The 19,769-nt window shown below is 37.2% G+C and overlaps 1 protein-coding gene across 2 annotated transcripts in view; it reads right to left on the reverse strand.

Moving 5' to 3' along the window:
* IL17RD (interleukin 17 receptor D) overlaps positions 1-19,769 on the reverse strand; it is a 69,977-nt gene that overhangs the window by 19,468 nt on the left and 30,740 nt on the right. For both annotated transcript variants that reach the window (XM_061362422.1, XM_061362421.1), the window contains exon 2: positions 3,060-3,117. Coding sequence is in view for 1 of the 2 variants with exons in the window: in XM_061362421.1 (XP_061218405.1) it covers positions 3,060-3,117 (58 nt within the window). In the remaining variant the exon portion in view is untranslated. The remainder of the gene's footprint in view (positions 1-3,059; positions 3,118-19,769) is intronic.

Here is a 19,769-nt window from a genome sequence, read left to right on the forward strand (position 1 = left end):
TACTGCTCGATCCTGACCACTAAGAACATGCTGCCTAAATCCTAAATCTGTCATCCATTCAATAGCCACAATCCCATAGACCATTTTACGGCTACTGTATCCAGTCAGAATTGGTTTTGTCTTCTTATCCTCACAAAACACAGAGTATTCTCTAAAGTTACAGCTCTGCAAACATGTAATTGAACCTGTTTTCATTAACCAAATTAAAAAAAAAACATTCTTGACTTTGTTGTTGAACTTCACTATGCCTTTATGCATTCAAACCAAGAAGATAACCCCAGATTTAGTCTTTTTAAAGCCTTACAATATTCAGCCTCATATTTTGTGACAGGAGGAGAAGTAGCAGCCAAAGAACTCAACAGTTCTGGAGCACAGTGTACATGAAGATGTGCATGCACAAACATTCTGCTTTGGAGCTCGTGAAGACAACAAAACCCAGAAAAAGCTGACCTGCAGCTTTATATTACTGACTGATGATTAAGCCTAAAAAAGCTGAGATAACCTATGTGCTATGCATTTGTCTACACACTTGGTAGAAACAAAACATGAAAAATCAGGTGATTTATGCCAATACAGGAAATCCAAATTTAATTTGGAGGTGTGACTTAAAGGCAAAGAAAGAAAACTCATTAACTGAAAAGCAGTTTCAGAAAGTGTCTTTTTATTATGAGTAATAATGTTAAGGGGTCTTTCACGTAACTACCACACAAATAAGAATAGAACAGTTTGTACAACAGTCCCTTTTACAAAAGCAGGGCAGTTGGTACTTTGCTGTTTGTAGAGTTCTGTTGCTATGAGTGAACTCAATGACAGCATGAACTTCCTCTTAGGAGAATAGAGGATCTCTTTCAATGGAAAATTTGAAGTAACAGTTTTTTGCTAGGTCTGGATCTAATTAATAGCAAGCCCAAGATTTTGGATCCTGGTTACTACAATTTTATGGTCAAATGACAATTTGCCAAAATGGAATATAGCACAAATGCCTGAAGTTTGACTGTGAGTCACTGATTTATTTTTAAGGAACAACAGATTTAGGAAGAAACGAGCAGGGAAAAACTGCACTTCTCAGAAAACCACTTCTTTTACTTGAATGCAAGTGAAATGCTAGAACATACAAACATTTGTTTTTCACCTGAATAAATAAATAATCTAACCAACTAATTTAACAACATCAACCACAGCTCACTAGAGTTGCTGTGTAGCAAACTAAAAGCCTTGAAATCACAGCCAGCAAGCCAAGTTTTCTTTTGTGCTGGCTTATTCATGATAAGTATGTATTTCCCTATTATATGAACTCCTTAGCCTTGATAGCAGGGAACTCTTTTCCTAGTTCTGCAGAACTCAAATAACTCCTTTGTCCAGGAAGCAAACAGCGCCAGCAGAATTCTGAATTAACACTTGTCATTGGTTAAAGACAGTTCCTGGTGCCAGAACGAATGGAAAAAACCAAGACAAATACTGGGACTTAAACAGACTCCATTGTGTTAACTAAATGTGGGGATCTCTGCTCTGACTGATGTTATTTCCTGGTTTTCTTTGTGTAGCTTAAAAAAACATCATAACTTTTCTGTAGTGATCACTTACCTCTTGTACAATCTAACATACTTCATTTTTGCTCATTTTAAGTATCAACATCAAATTAGATTTTAAAAATATCTACAGTGAAGGATTGCAAATTCTTAACGTACAAATACAGGAACAAAAGAATGACTGGAATGAAACAAAAGCACTGCTGTTAGGTTTACAGATACATACTCTCACTGGTGAAAGTTTATCCACATTCAGCACCTGAGGTAATTCCTGTGGCAAAAAAAAACCCCAACCAATCTGTGACATGCACTGGCATTAATACAAACATTACTGCTGTAAATCAGGATCTTCTCTTGACTGTACACGCAGTTTATCTTGATGTTGGCCACTAACTACCCAAATAGGTAAATTCCCAAGGCAGTCACTGACTAGACAGCAGAGATGACAAAAACCTTTAAAAAATGAGTATAGTAAAATACAGCAATTTAGCAGATGTTTGAAGACTTCAAGTATTATTGCTGCAAACTGCTTATTGCTGTTCTTATGCTAAAGATTACTTTCTTCTTAGTTTAGGTGCAAAACAGACCACATTTGCTACAGTACTACAGCCATCTGTGTCACTGAAAATGTAGACAGGAGTTTTCCACTAACCTGGTCTTTTAACCCTGTAGCTAATGAAAAGTTCCAACTACTTCAACTAGACATCACCTTCAATATTCATATTCAAATCCCAACTACCTTGTCTACCTTGAGAAACACTTTACACCGTTTTCCCCCCAAAATTACACAAATATATACAAAGCTTGATATAATCCTTTCCTATGAGTTTATGTGGTAAACCTTTCAATTATATTCTTTCACAGAATAAAATCATCATCTATAATTTTCCAGCAAAAAACTGGGCAGATGATGTAGGCCAATTTGAAAGTGAAACTAGTACAAATTATTAGATCATTTTATTAACAGTGAAACACAGACAGGAGAAGATCCATTAGACCCAGCAAAAACAAATCTAGATTTAAAAAATATGCCAATACTACAGAGCTCATGCTATTCTCAGAGCCGTTTTTAAGAGAGACACAGTCAACTAGGTTGGAAAAGACCTTTAAGATAAAGCCCAACAATTACCCCAGGACCACTAAACCATGTCACTAAGGGCCTTATCTACACAGTTTTTGAACTCTTCCAGACACATGGTGAATTCACCACTTCCCTGGACAGCCTTTTCCAGTGCTGTTTCAATGAAGAAATTCTTCATGACATCCAGTCTACACCTCCCCTGGCACAGCTTGAAGCTGCTTCCTATCACTTGTTACTTGGGAGAACAGACCAGCCACCTCCTCGCTTCATCCTCCTCACAAGTAGTTTTAGAGCACAATAATGTCCCCCCTGAGTCTTCTCTTCTCCAGACTAAACAACCTCAGTTCCCTCAGACGTCCCACATAAGACCTGTGCTCACATGTTCCTGTACACTGACAGCTGTGATGGAGTCCTTTATCTTTCTGTATGTAGTGAATTTTTCAACTTACTGTCATATTTAAAGGTGATATTGAGCAGTCCATTGTTCCTGGTGACTGATGACAGCCCCTGTAGAGAAATATCAAGAAAGTAAGTTAAATAAAGCATCCTATTTTGAACTCATGTAGATTTTTATTTTGTAAATAGTTCACTGGAGGACGAACGAGCTTGTGATTTTTTTCCTTCTGGCACATTACCCACCAGTCTGACCACAGGCAATGACAGAATAGGTTGTACACACCTGCATGCACTCACCTGTCAGCAACTTTCCAAATGTAATAATCAAAGAAGTGAAAACAAAGAGAAATTGAAGTCTGAATGTAGTATCTGCATGAAGACATGAAGTTGTGACTTAAGCAGGACGACCCCAGCAGAGGCGAATCACTTATTTCTGAAGGTGATGTAATGTTCTCAACTTCTACCACCCAGGTTAAACATGCCTGTACAAACCCCACATCTTTAATCAGGGTTTAATGACAAGTCAGATTGGGTTCTCCAGGGCAAACAGTGGAAGGGAAGAGAACGTCAGTCAGAAAAAGCTGATGTCAATTCTGCAGTCATGAAAAAGAGTATCAGAAGTTCAAACGAAAAGAAGGAACGGCACTGCCAACCTCTGTGCTCATAGCACTTCAGCTCTATTTTCTTGGTGAAGGTCATTTTCAGGAAAGAAATTAGTAGGTAGGAGCAAAACAGTACAAGAACTGATTAAAGAGAACTCACTGCCTCTCAGACACTGTTCAGCTCCAAACAGGTGCCTGAAGGACATTCTTTCCTATTTGTCTATTGGGCAAACTGACCCACCGCATTTTCAGCACACACTAAATTTATCTATAATCAAGGAATCCTTTTTTCCTAAGTCTAATATTATTCAGTGCTCACAAGAACTACACAGAACTCAAAGCTTAACATAAACTGAGGTACAATAAGCCATGGTTATGCAAAGTGCCTTATGGGCCTGGTTCATCAGCACACCCAAATTGTACATTTGAGAAAATTACTACAGAGAGAGCATCAACGTCCAGAGTCTAGGTACGTGCCTACATCTATCTTTCATCAATTTATCTTATGCAGATATAATTATATGTAATTCATGTTTCTGTGCCTGATATAACTCCTGTGGAATTTACATTTCCATGTCTTACGTGGTTTACGTACTGGATCACTTTTCTGTTGTTTTTTTTGGTGAGTTTTTTTTTAATGTGAGAGGCCTCAGTCATTTTACCACGTGTCGTAAACTTTTTAAAGAATGCCTTGCTGAGAAGAACTTAATTAGACAAAAACACAGATGGAGAACTTAAATTTCTATCTTCCCGTTGATTATTGGCTAAAATCAACAACCAGTTAATGAAGAACAAATGCAACAGTGGATTTTCAACTGAGATAATTTAGATGATGTATTCCATGACTTTTCCAGTAGAAGTTCATATTGTAGAAACCCATTACACTACATCAGACACCTTTTTCCATTATCAAGTACTATTCAAGCAGATACTGCCATTCTTGCCAGTGTCACAGCAACTGAGGACCAGAGAACTCTTCTATTACTCTCCCAAGCAGGAGTGCAGACACACATGCAGACTGGTGAGTCTGCTCTCTCTTCTATAGCTATGGAAAAGAATTTCACCTTAGCCTTCAGAAATCACTGAAATTGGTTATGAAACAGAAAATATTGCATCACCCTCAACAGAGGCAAGGCTGAAAACTGGAACAATGATTTTTATAGAGTAGTATCATTTGCCCTGAAAGCCAAAGGCAAATAACATCATATTTACCATTATGATTTAAAAAATACCACCCATTGACACAGGATTGTATCCAGGTTTAGTACTACAATGTAGAGAGCAGAAATTAACAGTATATAAGGACTCAAACAGTAATTGGATGTTGTCAAGATCACTCCTAAATATTCACTCTATATCACTTAATAGTCAGAAACAGGCAGCTAGAAAGAAAAAACAAGGTATGAGTTAAGTTACTGTTAAAAAAAAAGGTAAAATGCCACATAAAGGATGGAAGTAAATCAGATCTTGATAATACTGTTAGAAGTTAAATTTGTAATGTCGCCTTCTTAGGTGGCTTTTCATTTGTTTACCTTTGATTTAGTTTGGCATTAAACATGCTGCTACACAAAACTGTTTCCTGAAACAGGAAGGCGTCCAGTTTTTTCAGTCTTAACTCTTCTATTAGTACCTGTTCTATTCTGACTCATTTTCTGTTTTGCTTAAACTAAATGTCATTTAAATTATTACTACTACAGCAGAACAAAGACATTGTGTTTGATTGAAAAAAAAGTATTGAGCTTTCATATTTATAAATGCAGATAAACATCATATAATTTAATTTTTACGTGTCTTCCTTTTCTGTCCTAGAGCTGAAGTTTTGAGAGACAAATTTCACCAAACCACAGAGAAAGTTAGCGCAAGTGATTTAATTCATTAGATGTATCTTTTATATCCCATACAGTCAAGAAGTCTAACGTAGCAGTGTAAAGGTGTCATGGCACCTTTAATTGCATTTCTGCTGGTATTATGGTGACATCATAAATATGTAACAGTTAGGAAGAAATCAATATCACTGTCATTAACACAGCAGATGCAAAAAGTAAATATAACATAAGGCAAACTCAGCTGAACTTCAGCAGCCCATGGCACTTACTGGTTGTAAAAATTTGCTCCAAAGTGTACAGAAGTTGAAAAAAGCCTGCAGTAATCTGCAAGAAAATGAGGGTCACCTTAAATTGTTGAACTATACAGCTGTCGTATCAGTAATATGCTAAAGCATGTAAGCTGGTCAGACAATTCCATCATGCTAAACTTTGGTATTAATCCTACAAGTAGTTACTGCTCTAAGTTTAAAAATGTACTCTTCCAGGAAGCAGTCCCTTGTTTGAAGCCATAAATTAACTGCTATTTAAATAGCTTATAGCTAAGGCAACTTGTTTAGAGCATCATACTTTAAAACTGTAACTACTAATATTACGGCCTTAGGGCTCCACATTCTTAGCTAATTAACCACTAACATTTGTTGAATTTACATGCATTTTATTTACATGTAATTTATTCTGAACCTTACTAGAAAGCAAGCCTCCACTGCCTGGAGCTTTATCTACGAAATCCCTTTGGTCCACATCTATGCACACTGACTGAGAAGTTATACATAGGAAAGAAAACAGACAAGACATCTTTTATCAAGAACTATAGACCACTGATGTTTAAACAGATAATTGACATTGAAATGCACACAAATTAAATTGCGAATAACCTTATCTGTTAAAAAGCCAGTGTGTGGGCATATTATCCACAACATTAAACCTCAGATCATCTGAGCTCAAAGCACAGAACACCACAGGAAAACATGCTCCAAATCCAGCATCTATGTTGGGCATTTCCATCATATATCACATACCTCAAATCACAGAAATCAGGGCTGGACCTGTTCCTCAATCCACATGAACAGCTTGAATAGGCAAGGTTAAGATCCTAAGATACCCTACATCAGCACAGTTCTGAATAACACTAATACACATCATCTCCTGAAGAATTAATAACTCATTTGGATATTCAAGGCATGTGCAGGCATTTTATTTAAATACTCATCTTTCAACATGTATTAATAAGAGGCAAAGACTACTACAGGAAGTTAACCTGTATTTTTGTTCATTTATGGTAACAATGAAATGCACTTACAACAAGTCTTTCTACCCATTATTATGCCACAGAATAAGGATTACACTTCCAGAAATAAAGTTTAAATGTAGTTTTTAACCACAGGAACTAAATGTGCCTCCAAGAAAAGTTAAACTAATGTCTGCCATCAGAGGCAGGGATTAAATACAATGGAAAAAGTTAAAAAATCTGCTTAATTTTTATTGTTGAACTTTTCCCTTTTCCCTTTATTCTAGAGCATAGACAGTTTCACATCTTAAATTAACACCTATTTTTTATATTTGACAATTCCTGCCAGAGGCAGCATTGGTGTTTTCAGAACTGTCCTATGAATAACCATTTTTACAAATAATACTGAAATATACTCCAACATTCAACTGTTGTTGAGCAAACACTTTTCCAATTAATAAAGGCAATAGGGGCACTGTCAGGCAGCCACTTTAACATCAATACTAGGAAATATATATAGATGCTAACACTAATTACAGAGATCTGGTTAAAGAAGTAGGAAATCACTATCCCTCAGGCGTAGCCTTGTGCACCAGACCAAAACAGTAATCATGATTCATCTTTCACATGTTGTTAATCAATGCACACATGGTCCTAATTTCACGCTCCCACAAGGCAAACTGAAGAAACAATTGTTTTTGAACTCTAACATCAAGATGAATAATCAAGGTTTATCATAGTCGTTGCTCAGTAAACTAAAAGCTTTATATTTGACATCTGCTCTCTTCATGGTACAGCTTTCTGATGCTTTCACACAAGTTAAAATATTTTCTATTTCTACAGTCATCAGTAAACAGATTATCTGCACTATTTATACACCTGCATTTTGGATGGCTTTCAACAGAAAGCAACAAAATACATAATCCATGCTAATATTTGCTATATAACTTGTATGTATTACATTGACCGCAGAATGAATTCTAAACCCTGGCTTGATGGGTTTATACTGTACTAATCCACTATAATGAAAAAAAAGAAAAAGCTATGTCATATAAGAATCTGGGAAATATAACTTTAAGAGTAACACGTAATAGTTACTTTCATAAACCAAACATAAGGGACTCGTACTCCATTTGTGTAATAATTGTCCAGACCTTTTATGATCATTAAGTATCTTTTTTTCACAAAATGACAACATTATCCACGGTTTTGTGGTTGACTTCCCACATAGGTAATTACACTTCGCCTTAACACATTCTCCTGCCATTTCGCTAGATATGGTTTTCTCAAGTTCCTCCTCTCATGAAAGGATATTGAATTGAACAGCTGCTGACTTTAATCCTGCCAGAGAATGAGCTGGTTCCTATACGTATAGTCATATACAGCTAGCTTCACAGGGGTCTTTTAGGATTTTGGGGGTTGAAACATGCTGATTGAAGATCCCAAACTGTAGCATATCTAAAAAAAAAACCCCAAACCTAAACCAAACAATAAGAAAACCAAACCCACAAAAGAACACCAACAGCAGAAATGCCTTTTCATTACGCTTTATTCCTGGGTATTTTAGTTCCTATTGAAAAAAGGCAATGTGGAAAGTTACCTTAAGACATTAGTCAGTCTGACAGTAAGAAATCACTTAAAGAAGAAATACTAGGAAAAATATTTCCAGCCTGACTCCTCAGTGTGCAACCTGGCCCCACACAGCTGTTCACTGACTGTATGTCAACTGGTTCACTTGGAGGAACAGACGGCTCCTAAAGCCACAATCCAACAACAGGAGCAAGTTTCATCTCTGCTATTTGCTGCCTACTGTGAAAATCTTAAACCTCCAAGTCAAACCCAGGAATTCAACGCGGCAAAAGCATGGCAGGAAAAGGGCACCAGCTCTTATTGCTCCCGTGCAATTTGCAGGTTTGCCTAAGAAGTCTTCTAGGGTTTGCAACATCAAGCTTATTTTTTCCCCAGCTTTCAAAGTCTGGTAAATGCGATTTTCCACTTCCAAGTCAGATTTCCAACTTTCAGTTTGGTAAATAAAGAACTTACAAAACCCCACACAAACAAAAAGCCCCAAAAATCAACAGCATATTTTCAAATAATAGGCACTTCCCACAAACACTACAAAAATGTCTAAGGATATTTGGACAAAAGCCAAAAGTCTGTATTTAAACCAGTGTTCTCTTAACTGTGGGATCTGACCCCTAGCAGGCCAGCTGGGAGAAAAGATGAGGTGTTTGGGAAGGGGAGGGGGAGACAAAGCCATGCCAAGACAGGTGCACAAATGGTGACTGTGACTAGGAAGGAAGGCGGTGCAAAGGGGAAAGTTGTTTTAGAGGAACCCAAGACAAGTTAATTTGAGCAACACTGACTTGCACTAGAAACAACGAACAAACAGAGTAACCCACATGTGAAACAATGGAGGAGAAATGAGTGCAGCCTGTTCTGCATGCTTACTGCTTCACGTATAATACAGCACACTGTAAAATGAACAAGCTAGCTAATTATTCCACTCAAAGAATAGATGTCTTCTTATGGTGGGAAGTTAGTATCCACAGGGCCCCTCACACTTAGAGGAACAATTGCATAAGCTCTAGATTTTAGTTTATGCCCCAACGCTTCTAAACTAACCTGTCTAGGAAAAAGTTACATAATGTATTTTCACTCATTTAATTGACTGCTCACTTAATATGCAAACGTGCAGAGCCATAAAGTGAGGCCCAGACTTTCTCCCCCAGATATTCAAAGAGAATTAGAAGATAATCAAGAAAAGGTTTCAAGAGGTGACTGAAGCATGAGAGAACAATAGATATATTATTTATATTAATATATATAATATATAGGTAGTTGTTCATTCATTTTGCTTACCACAGTAAGAAATTGTGTAGATTTCAAAGGAGAGAACGTAAGGAAAGCAAAGAACAATACTTCAGAGCTATGAACTCTATCTTTCAAGATTTTACACACATAGAGGCTTGTTGCTTCTCCTAAATCAGCAAGTTCTTCCAAGTCAGCCAGATCCAAAAAGAAAGTTTTTTCCTTTAAAGCCTAGCATATGCAATGGCACCTGGAGAACAAATAAAGGGACTTCTTTCCAAAATCATAAATAGTTCACTAATAGCGTATTGCTGCCAGATTCCTACCTTTCAAATTGGAAACTCCTTGCACAAGCTCTTTGTTTGATCCCAGGTTTCATCCAAAGAAACAGAAAATCTGTAAAAGTAACTAGGACTGACTCCGTAGGCTCAGTTTTAAGCTTCAGCCAGCACACGATTCACCATTTTGACTATTTCAGCACAGCTTTTTTCGTTCTTCGCTTCTCAATCTAATGCCAAAGTGCACACGAAAAGCCCTTTATAATTCTGAGAGAAATTGTCATCAAATGTGGATTAATTGCTTTATTCATAACTGTTCTACCTAAAAAACTCTAATCTCAAATTTACTGCATTGCTGGAGATTTTAATTGCACACAAGATTAGAGCAAGCAGACTGGAGATACTCCATCTGCAGTACAGAGCGAGTTTATCTGATTTGTAACTTTTGAAAGTGATAAGAACAGCTGCTTGCAAGGAAATCTTTAAAGCAGAACATCACATAAAGGCTGGAATGTGAAAAATTTGACATAGCACGTCTATTTTGGTTTGTGCAACAACATCTCCCCCAGTCCTAATCCTTCTCCTGTATTATTTTGAAGTCACTGCAATCCTTTAGGAGCTCTGCAGTTGGAAAATATGAAATGCATATTCTTAGGGACTTACTTGAAATTCTTTCTTACATGAATGAAACATACAGGCACAACTAAGGAAAGCATCACATCGCCACAGGAGCTCATGGCTATAAAGAAGACTAATGCACATTAATTTTGTAGGACCAACATATAACGAGCCCAAAGTTTTGGTTCTGGGCAATATGATCACAAGGTAACTTAGCAATAGCTCCACTCTACTGATTAGAGTGCCACAGAACTCATAAAACTTAAAGTAGATTGGATTTGGGATTGTTCCATCTTAATCCCTCTCTTTGAAGTAATGCAATTATTTTGGACATAAAACCCTATTCTTAGGGACTTAGAAACACACAATTGTACTCATCCATAAGATTTTAAAACTGAGGATTCATAAGCAGTATGGTTCAGCTCCAGGAACAATCAATTACTTGCTTGCCAAAATCCCATCTTCCAGCTTTAAAGAATCTTTCACCATTCCTGCAACAGTATTCTTAATACGTCACATGAAACTTGTTTTTGCAGATGAAGTAACTATCTTTAAAACAATATGCACATTTCTTCCCTAAGTTATGATCCTTGTGAGCTATATAACTTAAAAAGGCTCAGGCAATGAGAAGCTAGGAATTTACATGGGATAGGCATCTACCCAGTAGCAATGAAAAGGTACTCATCACTAATTTCAATATCATGAGGGATGTAAGAATAACAACATACCAAAAAGCACCACATTTACTCCATATACAGCCATTCTATATAATCCCCTCATCAAAAGTGACAGGCAGATTACTACAGCTTCAGAACAGACTGGCATGACAACTCTATCAGACTGGATGGAGAGAAAACACAATGGCTAAAATTACTTTTTGGTTAGAAGTACAAGTTCTTGTACATCAACTATACTAATAAAATAAATTACCTTTCCCTGTAAATCTGCCCCCAGGAAGCAATCAAGTATTCCTCCCTTTCTTCCTTTCACAAAGTTAATGGACAAGCTGGATAAACTGGCTTCCTGCAGAGCCAGAAACAAAGTCTTGGTTATGCTGCCCTTCCTTCTAACAGTGTTAGAAGTACAGGCTTTGGTTCCTTCCCTACTACGCATCATTACTGCCCTCTCCCCAAGACAAGCACACAGAGATTCTTGCTGCTGAATTATGCAGTAGTGCAGGGGGGTACTATTTTAGCAAATACATTTCTTCTTAGAGCCTCTGTCTAGTCCTGGTCCACAGAGATGAAAATTACTCGCACAGCTTAAGGAGAAACACATTCAGCAGTGAGGATTAGAAGGTCCAGTGCTTACTACATACTGAGGATCCACATGGTTGAACTTCAGAGGCACAGGCAGATACATTTGGTGGCTGCAGATTTAAAGCTTCAGCTGCCAGGGAATTTATACACTCCTGGTTACCCTCTATGGAGTACAGCTACCATCTGCAGCCAAAAAAACTCCATTTGGAATGTGTCAGAAATACACACAAAGCTGCACAAACACTTCTGATCCACCAGAAGGATACTTGGATGAAATAATTGCCAAATATTCCAGCTACGCTGGCCCCTCTCTGCAAGCAAACTGGAGCTTCCCCGCTCATAGTCATTTAAGTAGGAAGAGCTCTGCCAAATGATGATCAACACCAGGAATTTGAACACAACAAAATAAAGCCATCCAAAATACAGCTTTCTGAGGAGACCTCCTTGAGAATGCCTCTGAGGTCTGCCAAGCTTGAATAAAATTTACCTCAGTATTCACCTGACCATCAAGGCTGACTTTCTTCTCCTAGAGTTCTGGTTATCACGCTCTGCAAAATCCATGTATTTTGTCCCTAACTGTGCCATTCAATGATCTCTTTATAACAGAATAGCTTCTGCCATCAAGACTGTTGAGGCTTTTCACAATGAAAAAAGGATGAAGAGAAGCCAGAACACATTCAAATATTCCTGTGTGCTCATCTCTCTTCAGTACTTGGGTTTGAAAAGCATTAAGTATTGCTGAACGTTGCTGTTGGAACAAAAATCAAGGAAATGTTTGTGTTCTAAGTGTATCTGTGCTGGCAAACTCTTCAGGCATTATGTGATACCAAGTCTTGTGAGGTTTTTAACGACTAAAAAAGGGACCCTAAATGCAATTTTTTAAATAGAGATTTAATGTTTGAAATAGTATTGAAACTCCAGTCTGACTGCATTCAGTTTCCACTAATAAAAGTCACACCCTATGGATATCACACTTTATAATACACTTGAACAAGTAAAACAGTTTAAGAGATGCATTTTTCCTACGTATTTCATGTTAAGTGCTTTTGAAAGTAGGCCAAAGCAAAGGTTACACATTCTATCCATACAGTACTTGGCTAGTTCATAACTGCCATTTTCATACTAATTAATACACTCCTTGACGTGAAACGTGATAGCTGCTAAAACACTGACACAAGCTGTATCACAACCTGCCTGGGCTTTGAATTATTTCAGTGGTGCCACTTGCTTAACTACTCTTAAAACTCTCGCACTATTTTCATTCTAAATCTTTTTGATGAGGGATTGCTCTTACCCAGTTCCTAGAACCTTGGAGCACTTTTGGGGTTTGTATTATTGGTTAAAATTGGATTAGCCAATTAAAAAGCAAGCTCTGGCAAAGAAAATCCGCATCTTGATAACACTTAACTTTTCAGTCAAAGGAGCTTTCTTTTAAATTATAAATTCCCATTCTTACTAAGAAATAATAATATGAAATCACACCTTGGGAAAAATAACAGGAAATCTAAAATCGAATACCTGATGTACAAATGTAGGCTTGGCATATGGGTCTACTCTCATGGCCTACTCTAACAAAATACAGGAATGGTGTACAAAGTGCATTTAGCCTCAGGAAAAACACCACTGCTGCGCTGCTCTAAAGAAATCCCTCTGTTTCCACACAAGCAGCACCAATAAGATCCAGACTCATTCCACGTAAGTCCTTACAAGTGAAAGGAACGCAAAGAAAGGGTATCCTATTCTGTAATTTTACCTACCTCACTTAAATGGATAGAAATTAAAAAATCATTTTAGAATATGTATCAAACACATCAGCTGTTCAAGTGAAAAAAGAAATCAGCAAAGACATATTCTTACATAGCACTTCCATTGTGGTAACACTGGAAAGGTCAAGCTAGGCTAGGTGCCAGGGTGCAAGAGGCTGTAACTGATCGCAACCATGGCGTATTTTATAATGTCCACAGACCAGCTTGTTCCTGTGGTGTTGCACATACATGTAAAGGAGGATGGTGACAATCCTAAAGCCTTAAGGCTAAAAACAGGTTCTCGACCTCACTTCTCACCCAGTTCTCTATGAAACGCCTTATGAAGCACTAACCATTAAAAAACAAACAAAACCACCCCACAAACACTTTTTGCTCTGTTTTGAACAGAAGATTCATCTTGTGATTTCTCCCTGCTCAGAAACTTGGGAAATGCTGGTTGATTTCCTGCTTTATCCATATCAGACACTTATCCATATCCATACCGTATCAGACAACTTCAAGCAACTTCTTCTTAATGCTTTAAACTTTAAAAGATTTCAATTTTCTTTAACAAAATTTAAAAGAAGACAACTTCTTTTAAATGCTTTAAGGTTTCGAGCAAGCCATTTAAAACTTTTTCTGCCTTAACCTCTCATCTGTAAAATGGGATAACAGAATTTCCCTTCCTCCAGTTGTCTATGAAATAACTTCATATAGCAAAGTACTCAAAGGACTGCCATTTATCCTGTGTCCACATACACACCACTCACTTGGTATCATGATGTGTAGATTTCACTTCATGTCCTTTGATGATACCCATAGTAACAACTTTTACAACAAATCCTTAAAATTTTCCTTTCTTTAAAAGGGGAGTGCTTTGGTTTTACATATAGATTTCACTATTTCTTGTAATAAAGCTTTTCTGAATTGCCAAAGTTGAGTAACAAATATTGACCCTACTAAGATTTGGTTTTCAGGTATGCAAAACAGAAAAATTCCATGCACCCAAACAACTTAGCTGATGCAGAGTTGATAAGCTAAGGCTTGACTATGAAAGAAACTAGATGCACAGTTTTCCACATTATAATTTGTGGATTATTGGCCTGAGTTATTTTGATTAGTAATAAGGTGTGAGGTCAAGTTATTGTAATAGAATAGTCAGGGTAAGTGGCAATAAGTGCTTATATAAATTTGACAAGAACTACTTGAAAGCTAAAATACAATCTACTGAGGGTTGGGGGGGACACCTGTAAAATATTTAGGAATGAACAAAGCTCACATTCACAGTGGCAATAAAGTAAGATTTCCACAAGGCGATGTTCAAGACACTGAATTACAATCTAGCAGAAACAGGGTGTCAAGTCAGATAGAAAATCATCTGCTCCAATTTTACTGATGGGGCATATTAACTTTTCTCTTGACTTTTAAGTAAATACTTAGCTTTGTGTAACAATTTTACCATGATTGGATAAAAACCAATCAAGCAAACACAGCAAGTATTACCTGGACCCTATTTAATCTCTGTCTAATCTCATAATGTTTGTTACTCTAGCCCAGATCCTCCAAGGCATGAAACACACCAAATTCACTGCTCACCCATGTTCTGTAAAATAACAAAGAAAAAGCTTCAAAACAGATTTCTCTACTTACAAATACATGTCAGATCAAGGTACACACACTCTCAGAAGGAAATCATATTAAACTTCTATAGTTTCCCTTTGAACACTACCATGAATTCCATTTTTCTTCCATCTCAACTTAGTCAAATCATAAAATAAAATGTGATTAATTGGTTGAAAGCAAAGGACTCAAATGTAAATTACCCATCAGACTCAGTGCTCACATGGCCACTCCATGGTACTGTTTTCTTCCCATCTTCTCTTCTCACAGCATTTTCCCCAAAATAGCACCAGATAAACTGGTTTGCACTGGAAAAGTTAAACTGACACCTCTCTTTCAATAAATGAATTTCAACCAGTCCCATACAGTACTTGTAAAAAACTGTATCCTTTATAAAAAAAGGAAATGCACAATCGTTTCCAAAGTTTTTATAACCACATTTTAATGTGCAGTAGTAGGAAAATGAAAAATTGAGTATTTCAGAATGTTAACACATGCTGAAGATAAAACTGTAGGAAGTTTTACCCCTTGGTTATAACATCCCCTCGATGACTAGCAAACATTTACACTGATCTAGAAATGCAAGAACCATTTTTACACAATGGCCTTACTTGGACTCTGGCAGTAACTCTGGCCAGCCTGAAGTGCCAGCTCCAAGACACCCGCAATCAACACAGCACTTACAAGAGGATCAAGCATTAGGACAGACTGCCCAGGGAAGTGGTGGAGCCACCATCCTTGGGGGTGTTTAAAAGATGTGTAAATGTGGCACTTAGGGACACAGTTTAGTGGTGGGCTTACCAGTGCTGGGCTAACAGTTGGACTCCATGATCTTAAAAGGTCTGCTCCAACCGAAACGATTTTAGGATTCTGTAATTATTTTAAATGCTCTAAATACTTTAAAATGTAAAGCTGTTCAAATACTACTTAACACATGAAAAATACACAGAAACTTCAATCTGACTGCTTGAAATTTCCACTTACTACAGTCCCTGGGTCTCACACTTCAGAACATATTTCCAAAGGAGACAACTTGCAGAAATCCATTAAGCTGAAAGAAATTGATCATCACATAGGAGTTCACACTCTTAAAAAAAACAAACAATTACAAATAAAAAGACTTTGAAGCAGTTTGGCCACCATACAGTAACTCATCAAACTGCTGTTCACTTGGCATATATACATATTTACCTGAAAATACATTATTACTATTCTTTCTGCCTTGAAAAGGTTAAGGGATCAGTACTGAAATACAAAGTATGATAGTAATAAGTAGTATCTTTACATAAAATACTATAAAGCAACAAGTATTTGAAAAAGTATTATATTCTTCTAAAATTAAATACTTCTATGACACCAATATCCACAGTGATTTCTCTGAAATCAGACACTTTTCGCCCTAGACCATAGGATGAAGTGATTTGAAATGGAAATATTTCCTGTCCACTCACTGCCAGTTTCTGTTCCCAGAGTGATATAACAGATGACATCCAGTACAATAAATTCTTTTATTAACCATAAATTTGAGACTGCTTTAGGGATTTGAAGTGTTCAGTTTCATGCTGAAAAAATGTAATGTTATCCACAGCCCATCAGCATGTGTAACAAAAACAGAGCCACAGGTTATAGGACTTTGATCAAATGATGAAAAAAAAAAATCTTCTGAATTTAAAAATACTTGAAAAAGCATCTACAATCATTTCTAACCTTCTATTTTTAAAGAGAGACACACACACACTAACGGATCCTTTTCTGCAGGAAACAATCACTTTAACAAAAGACTCTACATAGAAAGTCAATACCATGAACAAGTTTCCTTCTAGCAATTATCTTATTTAAGAAACCAGAGCTGCAATGTAAGTTTTAAGAGCTTAAGCATTTAAATACACAGACTAAAAAGTTACTGAACCAGTATTTCTCTCAAACTTTCACTTGACTTCTTTTTATCAAAATTAAACTGAATTTATAAATATATAATCCTAAAACATTGCACAGGAAGACAGTACAATACAGAATATAAACCCCTTTCAGTTTAAACCTTCATGTCTAGTAAAATAAAATACATTATTGTAGTAAATTGAGACGTGGATCCAAAGGCCAGCATGTTTTACTCCCAATGTACATAACTTACAACAGCAACACTACTGATTGTAAAATATAAACATGGAAACTATCATTTTCTCCCTTGCAACAAAACCTAACCTTATTGGAGGGAAAGTGGAGAATTCATACCTATAACTACATATTCATACCTATAACTACCAATCAACTTTCCACATACAAGCATGCAAATAAACTACTAGAGTTTTCAAATTGCTAACCTCTGCAGTTAAATGGAATATAAAAAACAGTAACTAAAACATATATACCAAATATCATGTGGCTACACTGAAGAACAGTCATCCATATCTATCAGCACTGTTAGATGATACTGGGGTTATTCTATCACTTACTTTATGATTCCTGCATTTACTGCCAGAATGTAATAAAAAAGAAAGTCTGTCCTCACAGCTCATTCTTTAGTGAGCTGAATGTCCCATTTTCAAACCTCTGCATGACATTTCACGGCTAGTGGTCCTTATTGAAAGAGAACCCCAAAAGTGAATGGCATGATTAGTGAATTACTCTTACAAATGCAACTATATGGAGAAACCAAAGCTATCCCAACCTGCATTATTCCTGACTAATGAATAAAAGATAAAGGTTTGGTTTCCACTGATGCTCTGCAGAAGCATAAGAACAATAACTTTTCACCTGTTAGGGTCAGGGTGAGTTAGGTGTTTGTTTTGGGTTTTTTTGATTCTCATTTTAACTTTTTTTGTGGTTAACCTATTAGTGCTGTCAGAAGGAAAACTAAGGTAAAGTTAATTATGGAACACCACCAACATAATCTGCTGGGAAAAAAAGTAAACAATAAAGCATGTTACTGATTCTTTGAAAAGTACCTTATGAAGTAGTTTTTATTATACAACAGAAAAAGTAAAACATTCTATATTCTTTTAAAACCAAAGCATCAGGCTATACATCTGGTCCTTTCTTCTAAGCAGTATCTGGAGGTCTCAATGAACAAAAAATCTGAGCAGTAAAGTCAAAGCTCTTATAATGGGGAATAATCCTTGACTGCACTCCACAACTACACAAATTTGCTCCTAGATACTATACTATCAGGAGATGCTGTCTCCAGAGCACACAAAGAAAATGAAACTTAGAGAAGACCTAGTGGGTCATTTTGTAATGTTAGTGGTAATCTGCCCAAATTCCATTCACAAACTATAGGTTGTATAGTGAAGTCCCCCCCTCGGGTTACAAATGAATACCCTACCCTTCATTTCCTGGCAGGAAGAGTTGTATAGCGTTACGGTGCACTCTGATCCACCACAGAGCTGGCTGCAGTTCAACAGCCGCTGAAGTGATTTCTGAAACATTATCATCTTCTTGCCTGTGAAAAAGTCACTGGTGAAAAAAATGTTCACATGACAATTCTTGATAATTTAGACTTTAAATTTCATATATGCTCACTATACTAACCTCAAATTCTTTTGATGGTGTACTTTTTTAAAGGTAACTAAATTAGCATCCCTCAAGGGTGGCGATTTTAAAAGTATCTCAGTAGTTACATGGAGCATCTGAATCACCGAATTAGCTTAGAGATTTCTCAACTCCCCTGTCCAGTCATTGGTTCCTCCTTTGTGCTATAGTTCAGCACGTCTGGACCTATACCTAACACGACTGCACGGGGACCTCATTTTATTCATGCCATCAAAATGGCCCTAGTTGTGAAAAGAAAGAAAAGAAAAAAAGGAAAGTAGGGGTACTTTCAATGCAAACAGTTTAATAATGTCATTTACAATGCAGCTCACAAACAGGTGCATTAAGACAGGTGGGAAGGGAAGGGCAAACAGCAAGACCAAAGTGGGAGGAAGCAGATGGGAGTGAAAATTTCACTAACCAGCTTCACCGCTGAGTTAACATAAAATGTAACTACACCCTGGGCCACAAAAGAGAACAAATCCCATCGAAAGTTCATAGGAGTTATAGGGCACACCATTCTTTTTCAGAATCACACTCCAAGCTTCTAAGGATCTGTTCACACTTACAGGGTGAACTTAAATCACCCATTTATACCCCATATCTCTAAGACTTCAAGGCAAAGAAGCCCAGCACAAGCTTGAAAACTTTGCTAAAAGGGTTTGTGATTCAGCAACGCCCCCTTCCCACACCGTATTTGAAGCTCATCCAGACAGAGCAGTCTTTATGCTCAGAGTAAATTGCACAACTTACTGATTCCAACTTCCATCCTCGTTTTGTTACTACTGCCTGTAATTAGGGGCAAGCCCAGGCAGGGAGATAACACTGATCTCCAGAGAAATTGGAGGAGTATGAAGCAGTGCAAGCAGGCTTTACCAGGGCTTTGAGACAAAGATATGGACTGGCACCTGAACAGCTCAGACAGGGAAACTGTCTGGGCACAGCTGTACCAAAGTTACTGTGGTGCATTTAAAAAACATATAATAAAATCTATCCCTCAGGGCCTCTTTTAAGAAGAAGTTATTACTATGTGATAAACCAAGATGTAACTTTACACTGCACTACCTACTCTATGACCAACAGGCTGTATGGGTTGTTCCAGAACACACCTACACCATACTCAGACTGAAGAGAGCTATTATCAAGAAAGCCCCTAAGGATCAGCAGCTGCCATGCCAGCAAACTGCTCTGAACTAGGTATGATGCCACACTAACACAGCTATCCTGCTTCTGGCAGTCAGCTCCCTG

The sequence above is a fragment of the Neopsephotus bourkii genome, unplaced genomic scaffold (assembly GCF_033783945.1).
Source record: "Neopsephotus bourkii isolate Nb327-2 ecotype Australia unplaced genomic scaffold, CSIRO-AGI_Nbou_v1 NB_1120, whole genome shotgun sequence".
Lineage (NCBI taxonomy): Eukaryota > Metazoa > Chordata > Aves > Psittaciformes > Psittacidae > Neopsephotus > Neopsephotus bourkii.